At 49.1% G+C, this 23,148-nt stretch overlaps 1 protein-coding gene across 3 annotated transcripts in view; it reads right to left on the bottom strand.

The window, feature by feature from the left end:
• IGSF21 (immunoglobin superfamily member 21) overlaps positions 1–23,148 on the bottom strand; it is a 268,650-nt gene that overhangs the window by 42,274 nt on the left and 203,228 nt on the right. For all 3 annotated transcript variants that reach the window (XM_017852156.1, XM_017852157.1, XM_017852158.1), the window contains one exon: positions 3,446–3,564. In XM_017852156.1, the coding sequence (XP_017707645.1) occupies positions 3,446–3,564 (119 nt within the window). The remainder of the gene's footprint in view (positions 1–3,445; positions 3,565–23,148) is intronic.

Raw genomic sequence — 23,148 nt, 5'->3', positions numbered from 1 at the left:
AAGCCTCACAGCCACCCTAGGAGGGAAGCATCCCCATCCCTATTTTACAGATGGGGAAACTGAGGCTCACAGAGGAAAATGGGCTTAAGTTCACAGAGCAGAGCTGAGATTGGGACATAAACCAGTATGTCCTTAACTTGTATGCTAAGAAATCGGGGGGAAGAGGGATCCTCCTGTGTTTGGGGTGAGGTGAGAAGTGGGAGGAGGGAGGAAAAATACATTTGCATATGGGTAAGAGTATAGGCATAGTTGTAGATATGTATAATATCGAATAACCATCAATATATAGATACACACAGAACTAGTATTTTGGGAAATACTTAGAGATTTAGATCAGTGGTCCTCAAAGTGTGGCCCCTGGACCAACAGCAGCAGCATCCCCTGGAAATTTGTGAGAAATGCATATTCTTAGGCCCCACCTCAGCCCAGCTGAGTCAGAAGCTGTGGGGGTGGGACCCAGCCATCTGTATTTAACAAGCTCTCCAGCCAGTTCTGCTGCATGCTCAAGTTTGAGAAGTGCTGGTTTAGATCACGAGACTTGGACTTAGAGAGCTGTTAGAACCCAACAAGTCACTTCTCCCCGCTAAGCCTCGGTCTCCTCATAGAACGGGGATCATAAAGTCCTTCAGTTCACAGGGCTGTCATGAGGATTCTAAAAGATAACACACGTGAAGCCAGAAGCTCACACACTGTCAGGCACATGCACGTGTCCAGGGAGGGACGGGAGACGTGTCAGCTGCCATATCAATTCCCGTGGGCATAGCGAGCAAAGGTGGATCTGCTCCACTGGGGGACAACTGGGCTGGGAAGACCAACGGCAAGCACAGTGAGCTCTGAGCAGTGGCCAGCAGAGGATGGGCTGTGATGGGTGGGTGTGATGCCAGGGAAAATCCTGCCAGGAAAGCCTTGAATTTCCAGGGGTCACCCTTACCCTGCATCTGAAAGTGCCAGGGTGGAAGGTAGGGGTTGCATCACTAGCTTTGCCCCTGCCCGGCCCCTCCTGGAAGACTCAGCTGCCTGCAGAGTCCATGGAGCCCCATCAGACTGCTCGGTAAGTGGAACTACAGCAGCTGCTCCCTCCTTCCCAGCGCTCTGGTCTCTGGTGACTGCTGCCTCCCACAGGGAGTGTCCCTGATCCCCAGGCAGTGACACAGAAGGAGAGGAAGTCTCAGTCACTGAGCCTACCAGGAGCACACTCCCTTGCTCAGCAGAGGCCATCAGGCCAGTTGTGCAACCTGAGTCAGTCCCACGAGATCGCTCTGTGCCTCAGTTTCCTCGCCTAGTGGATGGAGTAAGAGACTCACAAGTGTCAGAGCTGGGAGGGAGTGCAGGATTACCTGTCAACCCTCTGATGATACATGATATGCTTTGGCTGTGTCCCAACTCAAATCTCGTCTTGTATTGTAGCTCCCACCATTCCCCTGTGTTATAGGAGGGACCCGGTGGGAGATAACTGAATCATAGGGGTTGGTCTTTCCTGTGCTATTTCTCATGATAGTGAATAAGTCTCACAAGATCTCATGGTTACATAAATTTCCCTGCACAAGCTCTCTTCTCTTGTCTGCTGCCATGTGAGACATGCCTTTCACCTTCCACCATGATTGTGAGACCTCCCCAGCCATGTGGAACTGTGAGTTCATTAAACCTCTTTCTTTTGCAAATTGCCCAGTCTTGGATATGTCTTTATCAGCAACGTGAAAATGGACTAATACAGTACAGATGGGAGAAATCAAGGCCACAGAGGGAGAATAACCTGCTCAGAGTTCTTTGGCGAAGTAATGGGAAGTGTGGGCCTCATGGAGGGATGGATTTTGAGGACTCTGGCCTTGCTTGAAGGCACCTTAGAGTGAGGCCTTAGCACAGCATCTTCACTGCCTCCAGCAGTGTGACAGAGCTGGCCCTGGAGTCAAGATGCCTGAGTCCCAGTGCAACACTGAGCTGCCTGATATCATAGGAGGATTTTGTGAACTTGGCTCTGTGACTTTAGGCAAGTTGCTTGCTTTCTCTGTGATCCGTTTCTGCATCTGCAAAATGGAGTTAATGCTAGCATGTACCGTTGGGTTGGTTGTGAGGACTAAATGATGTAACACATGTAAAGCCTTCAGCCCAATACCTGCAGAGGGGCCTTCCCCGAGTCCCCTCCCTATGCTAGCAGCCACCCACCTGCAGTCACTCTTTATCCCTTTACTCTGCTTTATTTTCTTCCAGCATGTTGCACGCTCTTTTCAATACATCTATGCATGTGTTTTATGTTTGTCTCCTGCAAAATCTCTATAGATAAGTATTTGTCCTATAAAAAGTTTGGGTCCATTCCCTGCTACCTCGTAGGTAGGTGCTCGATACGTTGTGATGCATAAATGGTTGATTAAGTACATGTCTCTCATCAGACTGGGAGTTCCTTGATGGTGCAAACTGAGTTATATCCCTCCTAGGTACCCTGGTGTGGCCAACCCAGAGCCAGGAACCCAAACGCTGCTAGTTCCTCTATCAGAGGAACTGACTGGTGCATGAATAACTGCGAGAGAGGGGCTTTTCCTGGCAACGCCACCTCCTGCATCGTGGCTCCATTGGGAAGCCAGAACCGCCACAGGCTGCGCTGCAGGAATCAATGACCCTCTGGAGGTCTGGCCTTTGGGGGTTTTCAATTTCCCCAGAAGCAGCGACTTTCAGCGGGGCCTTTATGCTTTCATTGATTGCCTGTGTACCATAGCTTTGTTTCCCTGATAAATATTATTTGATAAGAAAACTGGAGAACACAGAGTCTAGAGTCAAGGCCAAGTCCCCAGCATCCTTGCAATAGAGCCAGAATCCAAAGGTGTGTATCTGACAAGAACATTAGAGCCGTTGGGGGCTTCTGAGAATGCGCAGAGCAGCATTCTTGCTTTACACATGGGGAAACTGAGTCTGGGACTGGGATAGACTTACCCAAGGACCCAACCAGCTGGAGATAGACACCAGTATTGTTACCTCCATTTTACAGGTGCATAAATGGAGGCAAGGGGAGAGAGTGAGAATCCAGGAGCTCTGAATCCCAGCGCTGAGTGCTTCCTAATTCATCTCCAGATCCTATGCCATCTCCATTAAGGCCTCAGGAAGTGCAGGGGGAACTTTTGACTGAGGGGCAGAATGGCTCCCTCTGCAGCAGCTGTGCATCTTGGCTGAAGTGCTGTCCTTCACTCCCTGGGGAGGGTCCTGTTGGGGTACCTGTGCTGCGAGAAGGGGACCTCCTGAGGGGAGGCCCATGGGGGGCAAGACTTCACGGGTCACACCTTGGCTCAGCCTGGTCTGGTTGACCCTCCATGACAAGGGCAGGAGAGGGAAGACACCAGCACAACAGAACTTCTGGTAGATGGCCCCCAGGATGGCTGCTGTGTGCATGCACACATACACTCCAACACACTCATCCTCCTCACTGAGACGCCGGGTCCAGTGGCCTTGCACTCACCCATGACGTTGAGGAAGATGTTACCCGATGCCAGGACCACCTTCTCCCTGGTGGCGCGGTCGTAGATGCCCACATGGCACTCATAGGGACCGTTGTCTGAGATCCGGACCTCGGGCAGCCTAGGGGAGGCAGAAGACAGGGTGAGGGCCATCATTGTGGGGCGGGGTAAGGCAGCACTCAAGGAAACTCATCCTGATGCCCACTAGTGCAGCCTCCACTAACAAACACATGCCTGTGTGCTGGGTTGGGAGGAGGGGAGCATTTATGGAACACCGATTGTATGCAGGCCCTGTACTCAGCCTTTCAGACAGTGAAGGTGTGGACTGTGTTCAGCCAAAGTCCAATTTGTGCTCAGTGGGTCCTGGAGCAGTTATTTAGCCTGTCAGCTTCCATGAACCTGGGATGCTGCCCACTTCCAGGGAGCTGTGAGGATGGCATAGGTGAATAGATGTGGGCATTTAGTGTATCACTGCATGAGTACGGGCTCAAAACTGTCACTGGAGGCATCACCTCCCTCTTTCCTCATGACGGCCTCCGCACAGGGTCCATATTTCCATTTCATAAGCAAGGAATCTGAGGCTCAGGACGGAAGTCAATTGCCCCCAACCCTGTATACAGATAAGAACCAGTATGGAAATTTGAATTTCTCCATCCACACCGCCATGCTACCACTTCATGCCCAGTCCTGAGATCATGGAAGAGAAAGACAATAAAATTTAGGTCCACAAGGAACCCCCATCCCAGTGGACAAGGTGGTAGGGAAGCTGATCTGGGTTCCACACTCACATGGAAAAGCATGAGCTTATCTGAGCTCAGATTGGGGAGCAGCCAATTCCACCCCTGAGGTGATCGGGAGGGTGTCTCAGAGGAGGTGATCCCTGAGGATGGGAGAGACCCCCTCAAACTTGCTTTCAGACTTTTCTCCTAAAAGTCCAGAGAGTAGACATTTTAGGCTTTGTTGCCCTTTACATTATCTGTTGCAATTACTCAACTCTGTCCTTGCAGCACAAAAGCAGCTACAGACGGTGCGTAAACAAATTGGTGCAACTGTGCTCCAATAAAACTTTACTTATGATCATTTAAATTTGAATTTCATATAATTTTCATTTGCCATACAATATCCTTCTTGTTTTTTCTGCAACCATTTCAAAGTATGAAAAGCATTCTCAGTTCACAAGTTGTGAAAAAATAGGCAATGGGCTAGATTTGGCCCACAGGCTGTATTTGGACAGCTCTTGTTCTAGCTCTTTCTATAGCATCTACAGGGTCAGACCATGTGAAAATGAGTTGGTATGTTCTCTCTCCCCATGGAAAATGCCAGCAGGGAGGCTCTTTCCTCCCTTGTATATTGAAAAGAGCCTTGACATGGAGTCAAAGAGAACCAGATTCCAATTCTGCTCCTACTGTTTGTAAATCATGGGACCTTGGATAAGTCAGTCCATCTCCCCTCTCCATTTTCTTTCCTAAACAGTGGAGGTGCTACTTCCTGTGACTGCAGTGAAGATTAAATGCAATGATGTCACTGCAGGACTTCTGTAAGCAGGAACGTTGCACCCAAATGGACAGAGGGGCCATTCTGTATTGTTCCTCAGTCCTGCGAAGCTCTGTGGGGAGAGGGAATTCCTGGCAAGTGGAATCTGGACACTTGGATGGGAAGGAGCCTTGGCCTGAAGTTGCAGAGGCTATGTCATTGCTGCGTTGGGGAACATGTCTGTCTTCATGCGAGTTCCAGCCTATTCTGGCTACAACTTAGCGGGACTGGGGTATCTGTTTAAGTCTTAGAAGTTCCCAAGTCATAGCAGGAAACCACGGGAAGGGATCCATACCCACGGCCCTACCCCACTAACGTGCCTGACAAGGACCCCACTGGGGACAGGAAAGAGCAGTAGTTGGTTAGCGCTCAGGCTCTTGGGCGTGTGACCCTGCTCTACCACCCCTGAGAAGGGAGGTTCTTTCAATCCAGTTCTTCATCGTCCCTTCCGCCTCCTGGACATACTTCCCACTTTGCTCTTCCACCTGTTTCTGCAGAGCAACGTAACCTCAGCTTCACTCTTTTCTTCTGTCCTTTTAGCTACCTGCTTCATCTTTGTCTTCTGGCTCCTTTTCCCCTGTGACTCACCGTCCCCCAACACCTGGGCTGCCAGCCTCTTTTTCCATCACTGTCGTCTTACTGAGCTGAGCCAGCCCATCCCTCCCACCACCCAGCACACATTAGCATAAACAAACACCTTCATTTACATAGAACACACAGAGGTTGACATCTGGTCTACCGACTGTCAAGGAAGGACTTAAAGAATGGGGACTTTGTTGAGAAGATGCTATCTCCCTCCACTCCCTGATCTCAGAAGAAAGAGCACAGTGACATGGGAACAGCAGGGGACCAGTCTCCCCTCCGGGAATGATTTTCTTTGTTTGTAACTCAGCTAGACTGAAAAAAATAGCCTCTTTACCGGGCACCATTACTGAGTGACAGTCACCTGGAGTGACATACTTTAGATAAAAAAAAATGGGGACTCAGAGAGAGATGGCATGACTTACCCAAGGCCCCATGGCTTACAAACAGTAGGAGCAGAATTTGCACTTGGTGACACTCATAGGTGTTGGTTTAGAGACAACCTACTTAAATGACTTTTGTAGGTGACAGAAGTGCAGGTGGCAGGTTCAGGTGACAGCTCTGTACAGAAACAGGCTCGGGAGACATGTGTGGCTGGCAGCTCTCCAGATGAGGTAATAAGATAATAATAACATGGTTGACACCCAGGCAGATACGTGCAAGTAACCGCCACCTAGATGATGGCTGCAGAAGATGTGTTTATAGTGTCATGTTTAGGCAACTGCCACCCTGATGACATGCTCAGGTGATAGTAACGTAAGCAATATGCTTGGGTGACACATGTAGGTGACACCTCACAGGTGGTATAGAAGACAGCTCAGGGTACACCTGGATTGCTGCTTTACGAAAAAGGCAGCTTCTCACTGAGGACTATGGGTACAGCTCCAGATGCTCCTTCTCCCATCGACTGAAGGAGCAAGCCCAGGTTCCCTAGTTCCTCCAATGTCCAGACCTGTCCTCCACCATTAGCCCAAGGCACACTCTTGGGCACCCTCCTTGACATCTCCCATTTCCACACCCTCCAAACACAGACAGTGACCAAGTCCTGGGTATTCTACTCCTAATAGATCCTGAACCATTCACTTCCCTCCATCTCCACAGTCAGCATCTCTTCTCACCTGGAATATGGAGGCAGAGGGTTTACTGGGCTTTCTGTCCCTGGTAATCTCCCTCCTGATCCATTCTCTAGATAGAATCCAGATCTTTTCCAATGCAAATGAGATAAATGGTACTCCTCTACCTAAGTCCCATCAAAGGCTCTCTCTGCTTTTATGACAAAGACATTATACGAAAAGGATACTTGCACACGCATGTTTATAGCAGCACAATTTGCAATTGCAAAAATATGGAACCAGCTCGAATCCCCATTAATCAATGAGTGGATTAAAAAACTGTGGTATGTATCTATACTATGGAATACTATTCAGCCATAAAAAGGAACGAAATAATGGCATTCACAGCAACCTGGATAGAATTGGAGACCCCTATTCTAAGGGAAGTATCACAATAATGGAAAACCAAACATTGTATGTTGTCACTCATAAGTGAGAGCTAAGCTAGGAGGAAGCAAAGGCATAAGAATAAACTTTGGGGATTTGGGGGAAAAGGTGGAAGGTGGGTGAGGGATACAAGACTACAAATTGGGTAAAGGGCATACTGCTCGGGTGATGAGTGCACCCAGATCTCACAAATCACCAGTAAAGAACTTACTCATGTAAACAAACACCACTTGTTCCCCAAAAACCTATGGAAATAAAATAAAATAAAATGGAGAATGTAAAAATCTTCTAAATAGAAATAAAACTGTAAATTTTAAAATATGAGACAGCAATATCAATTCAATAAAAACATTTTAAAAAGTAGTAACATTTGCCAAAACCTATCAAATGCACAACACCAAAAGTGAACCCTAATTTGAACTATGGATTTGGGGTGATAAGGGCCTATCCATGTAGGTTTGTTGATGGTAACAAATGTGCCACTGAAATGGAGGAAGTCAGTGGTGGCAGAGGTTGTCCATGTGTGGGACAGGGGCAGGTGGGAACTTTCTGTACTTTCTGCTCAGTTTTGCTGTGAACCTAAAGCTGCTCTAAAAAATAAAGTTATCCATAAAAATGGCAAAAAGAGAGATAAGAATCGTCATCTTTGCCAATAGGGTCCAGCACACTTTGTTCCTCACCACCATAGCCCCCACCTTCCCCTTATCCACCCACTCCATATGCCTTCTCTCAGACCATGCAAACACAAAGAAATTTCCACTATATTAATCCACACCCACCTCCTCCAGCATGCCCCACCTCACACCACCTTCCCTTCTCCCACGCCCCTGCTCCTTCCTCCAGCTACAGTGGTGTTCTTTCCATTCCTCCCGTGAGCCAAGTTATTTTCTAAAAAAATAAAATGTGTATTTTGGATAAGTTTAGAATTACAGAAGATTTGCAAAGATAACAGAGATCGCTGTATACCCCTCACCTGGTTTCCCCTGTTACCACCTGACATGGCCAGGTTCACCCACCTCCAACCAAGGCAGATTCTAGTTCTCATTGGCAGATCCAACAGCTGCCAGGTCACAGCTTTGATTTGGACCAATCCACCTCTTCTCAGCACCTCATCTAAAATGTTGCCTTTTCTGTTGTCTTTCTAAAGTGGATTAAGTGGCCCAGAGACTCCCTTTCCCCAGAATTGAGTGGCATTGATCTGCATGATGAATAGAAGGCTTTCCACAGATAGCAGGGACCCGAGGGGGGTGAGGGTGAGGAGGCCTGCCCTCATCAGCAATGGGCTGCGATCAATAAACTATTAATAACTGCAAAGGTTTCTGGAGAGATCAGTGTAATGCAGTTTAGTGGCTGGAGTTTACCAACACTGATGGCGTCTCTGAAGGGTGAGTAATTGTGTTTTTGAAAAGTCAGGCACAGAGAGAGCCGAGGCTGCATGCCCCCTGGCCTGCATGCCTTCACTAAGTAAGGCCATGCAAGGGCTGGGCACTGCAGCTTCTGCTGAATCTGGGGCCAGGGCTGTAGGCCATCCACATTCAACAGAAGTATGCCATGCCCTAAGCTGAGGCTTGGATTGGGAATGGGTACAGGGATGCTGGCGGTTTTGGTCCCTGCCTCCATGCTTTTATCTATAATGTTAAGCTCTGTAGGATCTACATTTCAGATGCCACCTCCACCAGGCAGGCTACCTTGACTGCCCAGTCCTCCAAAGACATAATTCATCTCTGCCTCTCCAGGGCTGCATCTGTCTCTGGGAGCACACACTTGTCCATGTCATGCTGTAGTATAACTTGTTTGTTTTCCCTCCCAAGCAAGGAGGGAAGGTCACTTGGTAGGTGCTCAAGGAGTATCGCCTATATGAATGACGTCAGTGGAAACAGCCTGCACCAGGAGTCAAGAGTCCTGGGCTGTAGTCTTGGCTCTGCACCTGACTAGCATGTGATGTTGGATGAGGTCCTTTCGCTTCTTTGAGCTTCGATTTCTCCATCTGATGCATGGGTGCTATGACACCTGCCTTGTGGGATTACAGCCACTGGGGAAGTGCCAATATGTGTAAAGATTTACGGTAGGAGGCACTGCACTGAGCATTTAACCCTCTCTAACTGAATCTTTGCTACATAGAGTGAGTAGGTGGCCTGATTTGAATTCAAGCCAGATGGAGGCTGGAGCCCATGAGTGCTCTCCCCCACTGCCTCCAGATCTTCCTTTATCAGCAAATTGATTTGAGCTTTCTGGTCTCCGAATTTGCCTCCATCGCTCTTGAGCGTGTTTCTATTCTGAGGCTTGCCACCTCTCTAGGTAATGAGAGCCATATGTTTCCTCCCTGCTGGGAGAAACAGGATGGCCTTTTATTTTCCTAAATTTCCTGCACCAAGCTTCTGGCGGGGCCCTTAATGCTGATGACTGAGGTTTGCTGAGCAAGTCCTGTGCACATTCTCCACGCCCTACACGAGTTTACAGCCTCTGCTTAGCTTTCCTCCCTGGCTTTGTCTTTCCACTGGGAAGAGTCCTAGATTTTCATAGAACGAAGACACTGGAGGGGAGGGTGGAGCTGTGAGCACACAGGAAATGAGTTTGATTTGCTTTTCCTGTGCTATTGAAGAACCAAGTGATCCAATATTTGACTTTTGCTGAGAACTGAAGCCTGAATGAATGAACACATACCACTGCACTTCCAACAGGGCCTGGCATGCTGGGGGTGCTTGTCATATTCTTCTCCTTACACTGTGAATTGATGAAAATTTTAAAACAAATTGTTAAGCACCCACCATGTACTACGCACTGCTTGTGGTGTTGAGTATATATTGGGGAACAAGACAGACAAAACGATACAGGCGGTCCCCGACTCACAACGGTTCAACTTATGATTATTCGACTTTACGACAGCGTGAAAGCCATACGCACTCAGTAGAAACCAGCCGTACGACCATTCCACTGTTCAATTTCAGTGTAGTATTTAAAACATTCCATGAGATACTCAACTCTTCATTATAAAATGGGCTTTGTGTTGGATTATTTTGCCCAAGTGTAGGCTAATGAAAGTGTTTTCAGCACATTTAAGCTAGGTTAGGCACTAAGCCATGATGTTCTGTAGATCAGGTGTTTTAAGTACATTTTCGACCTACGATATTTTGAACTTATGATGGACTTATTGGGACGTAATCCCATCGAAAGTCCAGGAACATCTGTACTTTTAAATGACAACACTGTAAAGATGCCTGTTCTCTGGAATCTGCCTCCTGTCTACATCTGTCTTCTTCTTAAAGGGAGGAGGCTGGATGTTAATTAACCTGTCCCAGGATCAAGGCCATTAAAACAAACATCAATCTCATCCTGTCGAGTCTCAGGGGTTTTGCAATGTGTTAGGTGAGTTTACCCTGATGCTAAAGGTCTCCTGGGATCCTTGCCTTTGTTTGTTTCAATTTTATTAATTGCTTTATTGAGGTGTAATTGACAAACCATAAATTGTACCTACTCAACATTTCCACAGTTGATAAGTTTTGACGTATTGAAACCATTGCTACAATCAAGATAATGAACATACTCATCTCTCCTAAAAGGCTCCTTGTGCCCTTTTATAATCTATGCCTCTCATCCTCAGGCAGCCATTGATCCTCTTTCTGTCACGATAAATCATGATTCCTAGGATTTTATATAAATGAATCACAAAGTGTGTACTATGTTTTGCTTGTTTTCTTCCACTCCTTGTCATTATTTTGAGATTCATTCATGTTGTTGCCTTTACCAATTGTTGCTTCCTTTTCCCTACTGGTCAGCATCGCATTTCATGGCTGCACACCATTTGCTTACCCATCCCCCTGTTGATGGACACCTGGATGGCTCTCCCTTCATTAAAAGGGAGCCTCAAAGGCCCGACAGCTACCTGGATCGTCTCTGTTAGCCCAGGGAGAGGTGCTGTGTGTGCAAATGAGGACATGGCATGGTTGGTCCTATAACTTTATAAGACACTGCCCAACTGTCTTCTAAAGTGACTGCATGATGGCTTCTTGGTTTTTCTTGTTTTTTGCCCACACTGCTCAGTGCCTTCTTCTAAAAGCAGCTCACTCCATGTTGTCCCTCGTGCCCGCCCCCCAACCTATTCCTACTTTCTAAGTGTTGCTGTCAATTTGCAGTGAGCTTCAAATAACAAGTCCTGTTGGAACTGTGTGTGCAACATGGATAAAAAGGCTTGGAGAAGAAGAATGGGGAGCTACAGAATTTCTCTACGAGAAAAGGTGCATGACATTTGCCTGGGTGCCCCTGACCCTCTTTTATTTTAGTCTTCCCCCAAATTAGAGGATGTTGTGGCACAGGTGGCTCATCGATGTTTCCTTGCCTCCACGCCACTGTCTCTGCTTGGCCCAGAGCCTCTCAATTTTTGTCTTCATTCTTGCCACCGTCTCCCTGCCTGAGGCCCCCACCCTGCTGTCAGAGTGACCTTATGACGGTGAAGATCTGGCCTGTCCTTTCCCAGCATAAAACCTTCCTGCGGCTTCCATCGACTGGAGGAGCAAGCCCAAATTCAGTCTGACTGCAAACTCAGATGTGGCCCAGACCCAGAAAGGAGGAAGGGAGGGACAGATGGAGGGAGGAACATGGTGTGTGGCTTTGCATCTCTTGCCAAAATTCAGCAACCGAAGGAGAAGACTCTTCAGGACCAAACTTTCTTAATCTACCCAATTTAAAAAGCATTTTGTAATTCAAACGTCTTCATTTATATACACAGTATCTCATTCTGGGCTAACAGAAAAGATTCAGGTAGTGATGGGTCCTTTGAGGCTGTGCTTTAATGAAGAGATGAGAGAGGCTTTTCATTTGTATAACCATTGTTTGCATGGAAACCAAGCTTCTAAAGGACTGGGGACAGAGTCATTCCTGCAAGTAGGTTAAACACACCCCCTGCAATCTTATGAGCCAAGTGCCTGCCTGGGCTCTGCTCTCCCTCATTCCTGCTGGAAAGATCCCAAGCGTGAAGTCATGAAGTTTTACTGTTTCTGCGCCTGCCACGCATCCCTGATGGGCTGCTTCTTCCCTGAGGCCCGGGCCTTGTTTCTCACTCCCTTCAACACCTGCTCACTCCCCAAGTTCAGGGTCATGTCCTGTGATACGGGGGCAACATTTGCAGAATGCTTGCTCCACCTGGACAGAGCCGTGAGGCAGAGCTAATAAAACTGGCCATAAAGTGTCTGGCCACTTTGGGTACCAGAGGGATGTTTGCTAATAAGACACATGGAAAGGGTTTGCTACTCCCTGGAAAAAAAAGGGGGGCATGGGCGGGGAAGAGGTCTCTGCCCTTCCCCCCGCTCCTCAAATCTGTGTAATCTGCAGAACTGACTGGGAGCTGTGGGTGGCTCAGGTCAGTAAGCTTGGCCCGGTGGCCTAGGTGTGCACCTGCTCAGCCAGCCCTGGCTGCTGCCTATCCCCGGCTGCCCTCACAGCGTCTTGCTTTTCCATCACAGTCCCTGGGTGAGGAAACATACCTCCCAGGACTGGGAAATTGGCTACTGGGGATAGCATTTGTGGTAGCTGGCAGACCTGGGAAAACAGATGGAGACAGGAAGGAAAGGGCCTCCTTATACCTTGTGGTGGGGTGGGATCCCCTAAAGGAGACCCCAGGGAGATGCTAGGATGTACAAAAATCCCCTGAGGATCTAGTTCCAATGCAGATTCTGGTGAGCCTACAGTTGGAGTCTCAGTGAATCAAAAATAGCTGGTGCACTTCTCACCAAACAATGCTGGAGAGTTGCGGTCTAATTTTCCCCCCAGCCACATAGGAAAGAGGCTTGGCAGAATCGTTCCGGGGCCCTGAGAATTTCTAACCCATCCCCAGGTGCTGCTGCTGCTGGTCAGAGAAGCCCACTCGAAGACTCAGGGCCTTAGTCCTTCTCCCTCCCTATCAGTCCATCCATCTGTTTGCCCTTGCCCTGCCCCGCTGCAGACACACTGGGTGTTCTCCTTCCATTGGCTTCACCAAACCCCAAATACCAGAGCCTAGTGCTTGGATGTTTTTGACAGAGTGCAGCTGCCTAATGAATGTCGTTGAATGGAAATTACTTCAGGACAGGGGTTCTTTCAAACACCCAGGACTGCCAGAAAGCTGGCCATACACAGACACGGCCCGTGCACTAACCAAATGCTGAGCCTCGCTCTGCTCTCCCAACCTCTGCTCTGTACCTGCCTCCTGTCCTCCAGCTTCTGAAAGAGATAACGATGCACTTTCCGTCTTTCCCTGCCTGGTGGAGGTGGGTCTACACTTGAGCTCAGCCCAGAAAGTGGGACCTAGACTCCAGACCTAGCTCAAGAGCACGTTGTCTCATCCTCCCTGGTGTGAACTTGACTAAGGACACCTTAACAATGGCGTCAATATATTCCTGGGGACCTGCTTATGAAGGTGAAGTTTCAACTCCAAGGATACCGATGACAGAACTACCCGAAATCCAGAAATGACCCCCTCCCCTCCTTTTGGCCAAGCCCTGGGTTTTCTCCTCTGTCAGGCCCCTTCCAGGGACACAGTAGGGATACATTTCCTCTGGGAGGTGTGGGGCCACTGGACAGCACCAAGCAGAGAAGCAGGGGGACACAGAAGACCTTCACTTGAGCTAAGGGACCTGTCTTGTGAGCACAGAATGTACGTGAAGCTCTGTTCCTTTAATAGCTCTCCTAGAAAAGCCTGGTCTTAACCAGGGTGACCAGCTGGTCCTGGGTTATCCAGTCAAGAAAACTAAAGACAGTGATTTATGCAAGGCCAGGCAGCAATCAGCAGCAGATCTGGGAAGGAGAGGCCAGGCCACCTGGGCCAGGTGATCCGTCAAAGGTTCTGGGAAATGGGGGCTCATGACCGCCCCCTGCAGGCGGTTGGAGGCTTGGCGCTCCGGCGATCTTGTTACAAAGCTGATGCATCCAGAGGCTCAGTGATCAGCAGCTGTGGCTGCTGTGAGCCAAAAGTCTCAATGAGTTGAGGCATCTCAATGAAACAGAAATACCTGGTGCTCTTTTCACCACACAACGCGGGAAAACTTGGGTCCAACTTCTCCCCCAGTCAAATAGGGAAAAGACATGGCAGAATCATTCCATGGGGCTGGGAGCCCACTGCCTGGGGTCTCCTGCCTCCTTCCAGCCATTCCTCTGGCTGGGGAGGAGTCAGGAGCCCGGCCATTCTCAATGTGGTGGGCTTCCCTGAGAACACTCAGCACAGATGGGAGGCCTCCCAGGTTGTATAGCCTGGGAGTGGGGAGTGGGGGTTGGGACCCAGAGGGAGAAGAAGGGATGGGGCAGCACTGGGCAGGGGGACTGGAGCCTCTGGAAAAGCCCCACTACCTAAGAGCTGAGCCCCTCGACACTGAGAATTTTACGACCTTCCTCCTTGTGTGTTTTCCTCCTTGTGTGTTTTCGCCCTTTCCAAGGCTGCCTGAACTATTTTTCTTCAGGGCCTTTAAAAAGCCATTAGTATGATTTTCACCGCCCCCCAACCTGAAAACTGTTTCTGTCATACAGTTGCTCAGTGGGTACAAAATATCTGTGGCATCTATTGGAATGCAGGGCTGGCTAGGAGGGGTACCAGAGAAAGGAGGCACAGAGGGGAGAATTTCCAGAACACTCCAGCCAATGCCCTTTCCATCCTGTCCCCAGCTCCCTCCCTAAGCCCTCCCCTCACCCTCTCCAGGGAGCCTGGGACCTGCCTCAGGCTCCTTGGCCATTTCCTCCTGCTGATCATGAAGGGTGAGGACGAGGGGACAACTCTTCACTCACACTGGGCCACGTTTGAGCCACATCTTTCTCGGTTCTATCTGCACGCTGCAAGGGGACCTTTGGTGCTGGACGGGTGGGGCTCACCACACTCCACTCTGCCTCCCAGGACTGTGTGACCTCAAGCAGGTCATCGGCTCTCAGCTTCAGCTTCTGCACCTCAAGTCCTTTGTCCTGAGGCCCTGGGTGGGACAGGATGAGGTCACCATGGAAAGCTCCTTTACTCCTGACCAGAGGAGTGCCCCAGACTTGCATGTCATGATTTGCCAGTGGGCAAACTGGCAGGGACCTATTTCCAATGTGAGAAAACGCCTCTGAGAAATCAGGTTTTATTTTCCAATGATGAATTCCCCAAGAAAAACCAGAGAGAGCTTAGCTTGGCATCCCCGATCACCTAAGCCCAGGAAGTCAGTGACGGGCCCTTGGGTGGTGACAGATTTGGGGTAGCTGGCCCCGACCGCTCTTTCCCGCCCTGGCTAACCACTCCTGTTCACCTTGGGCCCTGAACCTGCTTCCCTGTTCCCAACCTCCATCTTTCGCTGGCTGACCCCTTCCCCTGACTTCCTGGCCCATTGCTTCCTGCCCCCCCCTTCACCCATTCCGACACTCCCCCGCTCTTCTCCACCGGCTTCCTCTCCAGGTCTCTTTTCCAGACGCTGGCTGCTGCCATGGAAACCACTTCCTCCTCCAGGTCCTGATTGATCCACTTAGCCCCTCACCAGTCAGCCTGTTGGACTCAGGCTCTGGGTTCAGGGGTGGGCAGGGGCGGGAGGGCCCAGGGTTCAGAGTGTTTTTCCCAGCTTCACCCGATGCCATCCCAGGACCGGCAGGCAGGGGGCATGGAGCATGTGCTCTTCAGAAGAAGACTCTGTGTGGTGGGGAACCAGGAGCCAGGTGGTCGGTCAAAGGGAAAGGAGACCAAAGAAGCTGGGCAGTGAGCGAACTCGGAAGGCTGGGCTCGTGGCTGAGCTCACCGCCTCCTTCCTATCCCTCGTGACTGCTTTATTTAACAGGAATCTCTGTCTCTACCTCTGCCTCTCTGCTTGGCGGTGGGTGAGAGCTGGCATCAGGAAGGCCCCAAGCCTGTTGGAACCAAGCCTGCCTCCAGCAGAAGAGGGAAGACGGGAGTGGAAGGTGGCTGCCTCTGGGTTTCTCGGTTTTCCTCAACCTGTTGTTTCTATGATCTTTTTCAATAAACACGGCTGTGCCCCTACTGTGTGCAAGGTCAGGGTCAGGTCCCTTGCCCTTGAGATTCCAGGAGCCGATGCAGGTCTCATTCATCTGTGAACCGGTGAGAGGTTCACTGAGCACCTCCTGTGTGCAAGACTCTGTGCGAGGCACTGAAAACTGATCTCATTCAACTCTCAGGGAAAGCCCTTTGCAATAAGAGCAATAATAGCTGATGCCTCTCTAGACTTTCCCATGGGCCAGAACCGCCCAGCTTTAACATGCTGTAGTTGAGTGATCTGGGACAAGTTATTTCATGCCTCAGTTTCCCCATCTGTAAAACTCAATTTCACAACCATGCCATGAAATAGGTGTTATTATTGTCACCCCGACCTCGCAGATGAGGAAACTGAGTCACAGGGATGTTGTTTATAACTTGTTGGCTGAGGTTACTCAACCAGAGAATGTCAAAGCTGGGCCCTGAACCCTGCAGCCAGGCTCCAGAGCTGATACCTGCCAGGGTCTAAATGTTTGTGTCCTCCTCAAATTCAGATATTGAAACCTAATTACCAATGGAATTGTATTAGAAGGAGGGGCCTTTGGGAGGTGATTAGGGTGGGATGAGCACCCCCACAAAAAGGCCCCAGAGAGCTGCCTGGTCTCTTCCACCATGGGAGGACATAGCCACTTTCTGGCTCATGGGGTGAGAAGGCTCCATGTGCCAAGTAGCGGGCCCCCAGCCAACCTGGAATCTGCCTTGACCTTGGGCTTCCCGGTCTCCACAGCTGTGAGAAATGAATGTCTGTTGTTCATAAACCACCTGGTTTATGGTATTTTTTTATAGCTTTCCAAACGGATGAAGACAGTACCCTTAACTCACATGCTAGTTGCTGTTTGAGGTGCGTGTAGCACACAGAGAGGCCCAGGCTTCTGCGAGGTCACACCATCAGTCAGTGGCAGAACAGAAATAAACTCTTTCAGGCTGGAGAGAGAGTCATAAAGGGCAGGCAGAGTGAGTGGGGACTCTGGGGTCATTGAGGCATTAGACTGTGGCTCTAGAGCAACATGGGGGCCTAGCTCTGCTTCTGGTGACCAAGGGCAGACCCTTTTGTCTGCAGGGACCATGTTTTCCCTGGAACCAAACTCCAGCAAGAATGTATCACATGGGTCTCTCCAACATGGGGCCAGAGCCCCCGATGCCAAACTCTTCCACCACAGTTTGACAAAATGATCAGAAAAGAGGTTCAAAGAGATGGTCTTTGACCCCTAGAAAAGCAGGTAGCATGCCAGAACACTGCAATTCAGAGAGAAAGCTCTGAGCTGACTTGGCCTACCTGCGTGGATGTCAATCAGCCCAGTTTCCTGCAGGGAGAGGGTACAGGTGAAATATCCTCAAAGCCTGAGATGGACACAGCAGTCAACCGGCATGATATCATTTAGTACCTACAACCACCCATTGAGATCAGAATGATGAACCTCGTTGAACAGATTAGGAAACTGAGGCCCAGGGAGGCCAAGCAATTTGTCTGAGGTTATGCAGCTAATTCCTGGAGGAACTGGGCAGGAACTCAAGCCCAGGGGTCCATCAACAAGATAAAATATTTGAGAGTGGCTGGAGATCTCTCTCTCTCTCTCTCTCTCTCTCTCTCTCTCTCTCTCTCTCTCTCTCTGTCTTTTGGGATGACCCAGGGGCAGCTTCAGAGCAGGACCGATGACTCCAGTTGGGCAAAGCAAGCCTGAACATTCCCTGCGAAGCTGCAGTTAGGCCTGGGGCCCCCACAGGAGGCCTTTCCCAACCAGGTCAGCTGATGGATGACCCGAGGCCGAACCTGACTCCCACCGCTTCATCAAAGCGGAGCTAAAAACAGCTTTGCTTTGGCAGTGGAAAATTGAAACTCCGAGCTTCCCCTTAAGGCTCTTAAACAGGTCAGCCCACCAAAAGCCCAATCCTTCAATCTGGGTTCTCTTAAAAAGTAGGGCAGGCCAATTATGTTTGACTGTCCTGCGCTACGTGGTGCTGAAGGCGGGGAAGGTCAGGCCAGGGTGCCCAGGGCCGCCAGCAGATGGGAGACAGAGGAGCCAGCCAGCTTCTCCCATCAGCCTCTTTGTTAAAACAAAATTAAAATGCCTGGACTCCTGCTGGCACCAAGATCCCATCCAAGGTAATAGGTATTTGTCTTAGCGTGTTTGGCTCTGGGCTCGGTGCCATGGGGAGATGGAAACTAGAAGATATCTTGCTTCCTGTTCTGTCTCTCACACTTAGCACGGTACCCAGCACTGAGAAGGCAATAGCTATCTGGTCATTCATGCATCCAACATATTGTTACTGAGTACCTACTATGTACCAGGGTCTATCCTAGGTGCTAGGGATACAGTTGTGAACAATAGAAATGAAAACCACTGTCCTCATAGAACTTGTATTTTAGTTGAGGGACACAGATGGTAAACAAAGTAACATTTGAAAAATATAGCAGGTGGGTGATTACAGGTGTATTTAGAAAAATAGAGATAGGACAGGGATAGGGAGTGCTGGGAGTGGAGGGGGCGCTTATATGTAAAATTTGAAATTGCTGGGAGGTCAGGGAGACTTCACTGATGAGCAAAGTCCTGACATAGGGGAGCCACATGACATCTGGGGTAGAATAGATGAAACAAACGCACAATCGCTGAGCTTATATTAAGTACCACAAACGTTGCTAGGCGTATTTATGTTCGTCATCTCCTAGTGAATTCCTTGGAACAACTTAATGAGACGAACAACAGTACATAAATTTTTAATGAAGTAGCAGAAGCTCAGTGCCAAAGTCAAAGACAAAGTTTCGTCTTCATGGGCTTACAACCTGTGTAAAGAAGTTGAACAATTCAGCAGCTACGCTACTTTTCATAGCAATAGTTACTATGATAGTTTCTGGGACACATGGTTGCCCAAAATAGAAACTACACTTCCCAGCTACCATTGCAGCAAGTGGTCAGGTGACTAAGTTCCGGCCAGTGGGATGTAAGTAGATGTGTTACGTACAAATTCCTAAAGGGTTCTTATGGGTGTGGGGGGGTGTGTGTCCTTCTTCTCTTCCTGCTCCCTCCTGGCTGGAATGTAGATGTAATGGCTGGAGCTGGTGCAGCCTTCTTAAACTTTGAGTTGACTTTCAGAATGGAAACCATGCACAGTGGAACATCAAGAGGGAAGGAACTTGAGTTCCTGACACCACGGAGCACCCTCTGTCCTTTAGACAGGCTACCTGGGACTCTTAGGAGAAAGAAAAATAAACTCTTATCTAGTTTAAGACACACTCACCTTGAGTTTTTGTTGCATGGAGCCAAAAGTAGTTCTCACTGATATCATTTCAGACAATAGAAAGTGGTGTGGACGGTCGGGGAAGGAATGGGTCATTCCCTGGTTTAAATCCAGCCATTATTTATGGTGGTTGTTTACTACAATTTGGGAATAACTGGTATAAAAGCCACATTTTCAGCATTTTAAGCAAAGCCAAGCATACAGATTTGTATGTAAAATCTCCTGGTTTTCAAAAATTTGTCATTGATTTAATTAAAAACATAGTTTTAATTAAACATTTTCAATATTGGTCAAATAGAACGTGTTTACAGGCTAGTTCTGGGGTGTGAGTCCCTGGTTTGCAAGCAAAGTCTGGTGAGGAAAGGGCCCCACAGGAGAGAGTGTTAGAGCTGGGGCTGTCGGGACCTCAGGGCTGATCCTGCCATGGAAGATGTGGGGTGACATCCACCTGAATGGGTGAGTGCCCAGTGGATTCAAATTCATGGAGTGAGCCCCTTGGATTCTTACCGAGGTCTAAGCAGAAACAGTCCCATTTTGCCAAACACACACACACACGCACACACACACACATACACACACACACACACACACACATGCATGCACTCTATCAGTGGAGATAAGGCCTGCAAAAGTGAGCAGTGGCTTGGCAAGCTGGTACATTTTAATGGACGCATCACAATCAACAAACACCCTCACTATCTGTCTCTTCTGCCAATTGCCAACAATGTAAGGAGAGGTGGGTTTTGGTGATAGTGAGGGCAAGGTGAGAATAAGAAAAGAAGTAACTGTCCACCCACCTGTAAATTTGGGATGGAGGGCCAGGGGTTCTTCCTCATTCCCACAGCTGCATCATTTAGCAGTTACACTGGTTCAGGAAACGCCAATGGCTGGCCCACAATCCTGGTTTGGGAAGAGCCATCTGTAGTCAACATGACTACCTGCTGGCTTCTAGGAAGGTCTTTCATTTTGCAGTAACCTTTCCCATGCATTCTTCAGCCCCCACTGCTAGGGCCTGCATGAATAGCGTAGATGATAAAGACGGTGAGGCAGGGACTCTAGAGCCTAGCTGCCCAGCTTTGAATCCTGACTCGCTGTGTGACTGGGAGTAAGTTACTCTACCACTCTGTGTCTCCATCTCCTCAACTTACAATTTGGGGTAATGAGAGTACTTTTCTTATGGGTTGTTGAGAGGCTTAAATGAGATAATACACAGAAGGCAATTAGGATGGTGCCTGCCCCGAATTTAGCACGTGTGTGTTTGCCTTGTCATCATGCCATGCATCGGCATTGGTATTCATGCTTTCTTCCAATCACTCAGTTCTCCTCTGCTGTCTTTTGAGAGGCCTGGGTACAAATGTGGATTCATGCTCATAGAGTGAGTGGGAGAAAAGGACCAGGAGATCCCAGGAACGTGGAGACATCGGGTACACCAGAGAGAAGGTGCATAGATGCTCCTCTTGACAAACACTCAAGACCAAGCCTCAAGAATCCACATTTTCAAATGATTCCTGGAAGTGCAAAGTTTTGTCCTGGCTCTCAGGTGTGGCTCCCATGGAGAGGAGTGTGGCTTAGTAGCCAGGAGCACAGGTGGCGGCATCTGACGGACTTGGGGTCAAATCTCAGCTCTGCCACTTGAAAACACCGTGACCTTGGGTGGGTTGCTTAACCTTTCTGTGCAATGTCTCCTAATCTGTAAAATTCAGTACTGTGATGCCTGCTTCACAGGATTGTGGTGAGGAGTGAGGTGATAGTATGGGAAAAGATAGAATGTTCTTTTTCTAGCCATAGACCTGGAGTAGAGGAACCACCACTGGTCCTGGAAAAATTAGCATGAACAACACTAACTACCATTTACTGAGAAGGCTCTGGTTCTAAGCACTTGATCCATGCTATCTCTAGCCCTGCCCAAAGCCTAGAGGGGCAGGCACAGGTCAGTGAGAAACCTGGGGCACAGTCAGATTATGTGGGTCCCCCAAGGTCACACAAACAGGGAGTGTTAGAGAGAGATGTCGATCAATTCTGCAAAATAAAACCAAGGGTGGACTCTGTCCTTGAGGTTAGCTCCATGAGCCCCTCTGTCTGCTTGCAGCCCCAGCATTGAGAACATTGCCAGACATGGATTGGTGTTCAATGTTTATTTGTTGAGTAATAATAGATAACACACAGCACTTAGTATGTACCAAGCACTTTACACATATTAGCTCATTAAGCCCCTTGCAACCATATGCTGCCTATGAGGTAGTGTGACTGTATTATGTACTATATTCTCATCCTCATTTTATAGTTGAGGAAACTGAGGCACAGAGAGGTCTAGTAAGATGCCCAAAGTTACACAAAAAGAATGGAGATCTCACTATCAATCCAAGAAGCAAAATCAAATCAGGGTCTTATCCGGGAGGAACTGGCATCCCAGAGACAGACTACAGCTGGGACCTAGGGACAGGGGTTGCACTAGGGACCGGCTATGAAATGGAGGGGCAGGGGCTTGCACACAAGACAGTAGGAGAATTGTTCACACCAGAGTTCAAGGTTGGAGAGAGAATGATACAAAGGAGAGTCCATGCAGAGCCCTGAGAAGGCATAGGACCCTCTGAGTCCACAAGCAAGGGTTAGGAAGGGGCAGTGCAGCTGTGGTTTCTGGAAGGCCCTGAAGACTGCTCCCTTAACAGCAGGGAGACTTCCATTCTCCAATAATCAGTTCAGAAACTCATTCTCTCTGGCCTGGGCTGTGGTCAGATTCATGCTGGGAAGGAGGGGACAGGATGACAGCTCTGCTCTGACAAGGCCCAAGGTCTCTGGGGCACCTGACCGCCACCGCTCTGCATCATCGCCTGGCAGAGCCCAGGCCCTGTGAATGGCATGGGCCAAGGACCTCCGCTGGCCTCTATGATGCCTCTACTTGGGGTTGGCTCTGGGTCTCGGTTTCCCATCAGGGTATTTGCCTTCCAGAAAGTGAGCTTGAGAGGCAAGAGGGAATACCTGCACTGGCGCATGGCTGGGGCATTGTGTTTCCAACCTAATGAACACCAAATGACTTTTCTATGTCAGGCATATGATGGAGTCTTCTACACAGCATCTCATTAAACCTTCAGCACATCTGTCCAACCATCTATCCATCCATCCACTCACTTCTCATCTCTCCAGCTATCCATCCACTCACCCACCATCTACCTATCTAGCCATCTATCCGTCAACACCTATCCACCACCCATCCATCCATTCTCTCACTTCTCATCTTTCCAGCTATTCGTTCACCCACTTACCATCCACCCATCTAGCCATCTATCCATCCACACCTATCCACCATCCACCCACATATTATCCATGGTCCATTCCTTCTACCCATCCACCCCCACCCATCCCTGCCATCCTGCCATCTACCAATCCATCATCCACCTACCATCCGTCCATCCACCATCTACCCATACACCCATTCATCCATCCATCCATCCATTCATCCACCCACCCATCCAACAATTCTCCATTGAGTGTCTAGCTTGTACCACTCAATGGCACATGGGGTAATTACTAGGAAGATAGCAGTGAACAAGATGAGCATGATTCCTGCCCTCGTGGAGCTGACTTTCTAGTGTTGCAGGCAGGGATGGAACTAACCACCTAAATATGTGTTTAATTAATAGTGTGAGGAGTTCCCGGAGGCATCTGGGGTGCTGATAGACCTGAGAACAGAAAGATCTGACTAAGCTGTACCAGAAAGTCAGGAAAAGCTGACCTAGGAAGGGACATGAAAGCAGAGGTCAGGAGGAGGAGCAAAACTCTCAGCTTGCTGTTGCATCATCTGCATGTGGCCAAATGAGACCTGCCCTGGAGAGCACGGATGGGCCGTGGAAATGCTCTCCACTGCTGAGATCCTCTCCTATCC

This window comes from Rhinopithecus bieti, unplaced genomic scaffold (assembly GCF_001698545.2).
Source record: "Rhinopithecus bieti isolate Rb0 unplaced genomic scaffold, ASM169854v2 scaffold_33652, whole genome shotgun sequence".
Taxonomy (NCBI): domain Eukaryota; kingdom Metazoa; phylum Chordata; class Mammalia; order Primates; family Cercopithecidae; genus Rhinopithecus; species Rhinopithecus bieti.
Note: the sequence above shows the minus strand (reverse complement) of the source record. Positions and strands in the feature narration are given on the sequence as shown.